General features: G+C 42.9%; 1 protein-coding gene across 29 annotated transcripts in view; it reads right to left on the minus strand.

Annotated features, from left to right (window-relative positions):
• The window catches only part of KCNMA1 (potassium calcium-activated channel subfamily M alpha 1), a 511087-nt gene extending 504504 nt beyond the window's left edge, over positions 1–6583 (minus strand). For 10 of the 29 annotated variants that reach the window (XM_030485698.1, XM_030485695.1, XM_030485694.1 and 7 more), the window contains exons 1-2: positions 6405–6565; positions 5664–6080 (exon numbers count right to left, since the gene is read on the minus strand). In XM_030485698.1, coding sequence (XP_030341558.1) covers positions 5664–5981 — 318 coding nt within the window. In that variant the 5' untranslated portion in view covers positions 5982–6080; positions 6405–6565. Of the gene's footprint in view, positions 1–5663; positions 6086–6404 lie in introns of those variants that run through there. The other 19 variants (XM_030485704.1, XM_030485703.1, XM_030485702.1 and 16 more) reach the window with 8 other exon arrangements.
• Between the last annotated feature and the right edge of the window lie 270 nt (positions 6584–6853).

Genomic DNA, 6853 nt, shown 5'->3' on the forward strand with positions numbered 1-6853 from the left:
AAGAAACGCAGCATTTTATGACAGTTTTTTAAAGTGCGGTCCCTTTCGCCACTGAGATGATACGTGGGGGAGAAAAAATATTTTTTAACCATTAACACCCACACATAATGTTTCAGCAATCTTTCCCTGAGAAAACCTCCATAAGGTGTATTCACTCTGTCCTTCTCAGACTTCTGATAATTCACTAATTTTCATACATGTAAAATACATAATTTTATGCAATGTGACTAGGTATGTTTAATAGAACCGAAAGGATACCCTATCCCCTAATTTCATCTGGAGTTATTTTATGTTTACATCTCACCAGGTTCTCTGGAACTGGTGCCCTACAATTTCACACTACGGAATGCCTCACTGCTGCTGAACTACAGGCTCATCTTTTCAAGCAATTATTACCAGCCAACCCTGAAATTCACATAAACTTTTGTAATTCTGAGTTGGAATCCACGGAATAGTAAAGTGAACCCTGAAGGAACACTGACCATTCCTCTGTAATTTGCCTGCTGACCAGAGATTACTGCTTCTTTTTAGGGTCTGTCCCAGGCAGGATGCTCAGTGACTAAGATTCACAATCTATTTTCTTGCAGTAGTATAGGACAGAAATGGACCGCCATTGCTTTTTTAATTATAATTATGAGATGCTGTCCCTGCAGAGATTATATTTAGGACTAGTATGCTCTAAATTTTCAGTGCTTCAAATCTCTGGGGCTGTACAATGCATTCAGAAATCCCACCATAACAAAACTGAGTACATACATCATTGTTATTTAAAAGCTTTGTGTTCCCTATTACAAGCATTTCTTCTATTGAGCTAAACTGGAAAAAATTGTGAAATCTAATGGTTTCCAACCAGCATTACAGATTTGCAAATGTGTGAAAGTTGCAAATTCTTTCTGAGCGCAGATTTTCTCCTTAAATGTATGTGTTGCAAAGCCTTGAAAGTGAGTATGATAGTGTATCAAAATAACATTTTGGTTGAGACTGTTTGGTTAACAGCTTAAATCCTTGTCCATATATTTTCTTTTCTGCATGCATAACCAATTTTATCGTGTGTTTATAAAATGTGAAATCCATTATGAGCTCCACAGACCTAAAAGTGTCTTCCTTCTCAAAGCATGGAAAACAGCAGAACACACCTCTCCATACCAGTGCCTTTTTTTGCCTGTAGAAGCACCATACGCAAAGAGCTGCAAGTACTTCCTCTTCCAGACCTTGACCTCTCCACCACGTCCATGTCTCAATTGGCAACCTGTCCAGTGGGAAGCTCATGGAGTAATTACACGCAGACCACCTGATAGCCATGAGACAGGAACGATTCAGTGCCTTGAGCCAGGCTGCACATGTGACTAACAAGCGAAATGCATTGCAGTCCACTGCTAATCCCTTGAGCCTTCCAGTTGTTCATACGCTTCTGCTCGGTACATCTTCTAGAAAGCCAAGGTGAGGTTGCCACATAACACATCTAAATGAAAGGATCTCCTGTGTTATGTGTCCACATATGCCTTCCAATGTACTCTTACTTTTTTTTTCAATAATCAGTGCCTTTGTTTTGAGTTTGTTTCTTTAATTTTATTTGGAGAGGACGTTTACACAGGTATTGCTAGGAAACCAACAAACCCAGTAATGTAAGAGCCAGTTTGGTAGAAATGCTCCTTCTTTTAGGGAAAATTTAAATTTTTCCACTTACGAATTTTCTCAGGCCTTAGAGATCTGAGTGAAAATTCTTAACTTTTGAAAGAAGACTTCTAAAAATACTGTACTTCCAGTAAAAAAAAAAAATATTAAAAACAAATGGGAATGTTGCTTGGTTTCCACAGACCAAATCTAGCACTGTGTAATTTATTAAACTTCCCAAATACGCAGTCCAACACCAAAGAAGACTATTATGGCTTGTAATTTCAGGCTGTCAACTGCTATCTATAATCATAATGTCATTTCATTTTATACATATATGAGTTGTGGGGAGGAAAAGCTGTTCAAAACACTTAAACCATTCCAACGGCAGCATAGTGATAAAGATACATTCTACCTGCTAGAGCCCTGAAAGCATAACATACACAGGGGTACTACTGTTTGGGAACCAAGGAGAAGTGATATATCATCCAGTATCACATTCTTTGTACCAATTTTACTTCATTTGGCACCAGCCAGCTTCAGGAGCCAGCTGTGTCCCAAACTTGTGCTCCCTCATTCCACTTCAAGGCCAGGTTGGACGGGGCTTTGAACAACAGGGTCTAGCTGAAGGTGTCCCTGCCCACAGCAGGAAGGTTGGAACTAGATGATCTTTAAGGTCCCTTCAAACCCAAACCATTCTATGTTTAAGGGTTTGTTCAAAGCCAAAACATAGTATCAGATAATGTCAGTAGAAAATGCCCTTTAGGAGCATAAAAAATGCTAAAGTAGCAAATCCATATAATTAAAAGCACTGCACAATGTAAAATATGCATTTAGCCACTATGTGTACTGTGTATTTCACCATGCATATTTGTTCTATTTTCTTGTTATTTCCAGAAACAAGAATAACTCATGGTGTCAGAGCCCAGCCCCCTGAATTTCAATCTCACATTCTAGTTTTCATATACAGAGGAATGAGTTGGTCAAGGGACAAATAAAAAGCAAAGAGAAGACAAGTTCTTTAACGATTCCTAAATATGTAGATGTAAACACTGAAGAGAAAAACAGCATTTGTTAAGGCTCTGCAATATGAGTGTAGCTGATTTTGGAAGAATTACATCTAAAACTGTACACCATATTAAATAAAGGAATACAAGGGCTTCAATTGTAATGACTCTTACATTACATGAAAGACTGACAACACAGGTCAAGATTTACATATTTCTTTTTGACAGATTTTTTAAAATGTCATCTCACAAAGCAAGCATGGGGCATAAAAATCCTAAAACTTCAGCAATCATTTTGGATACATTATTCAAATTCATGTTCTATTCATATACAGTGACATAAATTGGATATGGAATTTTAAGGAGCAATGTTTATCATTCTGTTACCAGAAGATTTCATATTCTTGACTTACAGTATCTTGACATCCTTATCTCCACAAAAAAAGAAAAAAAAAAAAAGTAACATTTTGTAAGTGTTAAACTGTTTATATCATATTTTTCAATTCAAACCTTAAATTCAATGAGATGGCGGGGGAGGAACATGTAAATAGTGAGACAATGTTGGATAATGCAACTGCTACAACCTGTGGAGCAGCAGAAGAGGCAGCACAGGGAAGGAAAGGTCCTAACATGCAGAAAACTTCATCAGTCCCACAGCAGGAGGAGCTACTTCTTGTAAAATTGCTTTTGCTATGAGGTCCAGTATAGTAAACATAGCATATATATGCATTCACATTTTCCACCTGCAGCCTCGGCTGCCTTTCCTAAGTTACCATGCAGCTCAAAGCATGTGTTTGGTAACAGCAAAGTTTAAGACATTTGCAGTTGTTACTTCAGTTAGCCTTTACACCCGAAATACTAGAAAAGTGTTTTGCAGTAACTAGTTACTCCTCACACACACAGAATTCCCTCCAGTTCCCTTTTTTAGCATGTAAGGAATGCAGGATCAGCCCTTGAAAGTTCTTCACCAGAGGTTTGAAACCCCTTACAAGTGGAACAAATACAATCTAAAAAGAGATGTCTATCTCCCCCTACCTGCAGAGGCCCTTATCCTCCTGCCCCAGGGAGCGACATTCATGGACACAGCTACTTCAGGTCTCAAACATGAAATAAACTCAAATCTTACAACCTGACATAGCTGCAGTATGTCAAATCATTCAGATTGGAAATGTTGGAACCCATTGATGATACCCATTATTTAGCAGATTGATACACTTAGCCAAAGAGGTTTTAAAGACAATATGGATATACCTTTCTGTATTGGTTAAGAAATGAATGATCTGATTTAACTGACTATGCTCCAACAATGGACCATCAAACCAACAATACCCACCAAGACACCATGCATATGAATTCTGTGTGCAAGTCTCTAACTTTTCATTCTCTCAAAGAAAGAAGCACGAGGTGATAACCTGTAGGATTTTCTTTTTTCATCAAGATCCCTTGCAGATTTGTCTCATCGTGTGGAGAGGAAAATACTAAATACACGCAAAAGAAACTGAAGGTAAGTATTAACTAGCCACCCATTCTTGAAAATTGCCTTTTACTGCTGTAGGAAATGGTATTTACAAGACATGCTTATTATCACAAATTAATTTGAGCTTTGTCATCATACCTGGCTAATATCTCTCTAAAAAAGTTCAGGTTTAGTTTTGAACAAAATAAAAAATGCCTATAGAGAAGTGATACCGCCTAGTAGGTTCCCTGAAGCTTAAGGTTGAGTTAAAAGCTTTTTTTTATTCCTTGTCTCTATCAATCACTTCTTCCGTATATAGGCCAAGTTCACTGCAACTGTTCTACTCCCAACTGGAATGTAGAGATTCATTTAGGCAATCCGAACTGGACACCTACCTAGCAGAACCCAAATACACAAAAAAACAAGTACCATAACTTTTCACACTCCAACTGCTGTTTCTGGTTTCCCCTAAGTGTAAGATCCTTCATACAGCTGGGTTATGTGCTGTATCAAGCGTGTTTAGGGGGAGGGGACAGGAGAAAGGGGAAGACAGCTCACTGTACGTCAAAGCAAGCCAGCAACCTAGCAACCATATATTAAAAGGTGTGTGTGTTTTTGTGGGTGTCTGTGTGCCAGGAATAACTGAAGTAGATATTATTCCATTTGTAATCCAAAAAATGTGAAAAGGGAAGGGGAGAAACTCCAGCTGCTGGTCTATTTTGGGGTCTGTCAAAATCCACTTTCACAAATACAGAGTCTTAACACTTTCTACCCCATTTGTCTTCTTAAACAAAAATGAATCCTGGACCTGAGCAAGTTCTTGGCTTTGGTTTGGAAAGTGACCCTTCAAACCAAGAGCCGACCTTACTTCACATACTGCACTTTCTTCCAGCTGCCAACATACAAAAATCAAAGGGGCAAAGAGGTTGACTCAAAGATTTTGCACTTAGGTTAAAGGAATTCTCTAGTGTGTTACTTTCGAATGCACTGAATATTTCTAGGTATCGACATTTAGTTTATAAAACAGAAGTGTCAAAGATTCTCAGGGAGTCAAACTAGCTTTAAAAAGATTTAGTGGAGTGAGAAGTTTACCTTCTCAATTTTGCCAAAGTTTGTCATTCCACAAGAAAATTGAGAGGTTAGATCAGCAAATACACACTCCCACCCCGCCATCATACGCAGTCCTGGGGTGCATATCAACTTCTGAACCACACTGTCCCACTACATGCCAGCATGTGCCTCTCTGAGGGGGCGAGCCGACACTAGGTGTAACTTTCATGCCACCAGATGAAAACGAGTGTGTCCCCTCTGGGTGGGGTGGGGGGGACAGGGAGGCAGACTCAAGGCTGTACCCAACACCTCACTCCTCCAGCCACACTCCCCACATTGCAGCTCCCGACAGCCCATGGCGACCCTACCACAACAGCAGACAGCACACCACCACCCAACAGGGGCTCACGACGTCTCCTCTAGTGCTACCTCTCCCAGGCGTCCTGGTCTACCAGCTTGGGCTTCAACTACTCACCATCACCACCACCGCACCAAACCACCACCGGCACCAGGAGGGGAAGGGGAGGGGTAGTTACCTTGGTTTTGACCCCGCAGTGGCAGCAGACAGTCCACAGGTATTTGAGGGTCCTCCACAGCAGGATGATAAACAGTCCCCCAAAGAAAGTGACCATGGACGAGGCGAGGAAAGCCCACCACATGCGCTGTCCGCGGCTATCGCAGGGCACCTCCATGGTCACCGGGATGATGAGCGCATCCATCTTGGGCACATTGACGGGGGAGGAGGACGAGTCTGTGTTGAGATTGTTGGCGTTGATATTGTTACTCATTCTAATGCCGCCGCCGCCGCCGCCGCTGCCGCCCGGGTAGGAGCCGCCGCCGCTGCCATTTGCCATAGCTAACAGCGAGCCGGGCGCGCAGGGGCTTCCGAGAGCTCCTCCCGCCGCCAGCGCCCCCCAAAAAACCCATCACCAGCCATATTGCTGCTGCCGCCGCTGCTCAGCGGAGAAAGAAAAATAATAGTAATAGAAATGAAAAGCCTCAAATCAAACCAACCAACCAAACAAAACAAACAAACAAAACAAAAAAAAAGAAAAGAAAAAAAAAGAAAAAGAAAAGCGACCGCACAATCCCCGGGTCCCTCTCGGGAGCCGACAGGCCGGTGAATTCCGAGCGTCCTCCTTGCACGGCGAAAATAATGTTTAAAAAAATTAAAAATAATTATGAAAAGGTAGTCTCCTCCTCAGATTCCCACCCCTTCCTTCTCCCGCATACACAGCCCCCACCCCGCCCACCCCTAAAAAAAAATCATCCACCACCACCACAAACTGATGCCTCGGAGCGTCTCTCCAAGATACCCAGCGCTGCAACCCCGCTGGCTTCCGCGGGGATCTCTCAGTCTCCGCCGCAGACCTTCCCGGAGGTGATCTGTTATTATTGTTATTAGTCTTTAACTTGTTATTAGCGATACTCAGTCCCCCCCCGCGCACCCTCCTCCTCCTCCTCCTCTTCCAAGTCCAGCCCCTTCCTCTCCTCTTCCCCCCTCGATGCCGGCAGCAGCCTCCTGTGGCTCCTAATTCATCCTCCGCTGGCCCATCTGTGCGTGCGCTGCTGCTGCCGTCGCCTCCTCGCCCATCCTTCGGGAGCTCCCTCCAGGGCCGAGGCTGTCGCTCAGGCTGTTGCTCCCACACGCGCAGAGGCGCCGCTGCCGCCGGTTCCCGCCCCTCCCTATCTGCCACCGGGGGACGCCACGGCCCCGCAGCCGCGG

Source organism: Strigops habroptila, chromosome 5, assembly GCF_004027225.2.
Source record: "Strigops habroptila isolate Jane chromosome 5, bStrHab1.2.pri, whole genome shotgun sequence".
In the NCBI taxonomy this organism is placed as follows: Eukaryota; Metazoa; Chordata; class Aves; order Psittaciformes; family Psittacidae; genus Strigops; species Strigops habroptila.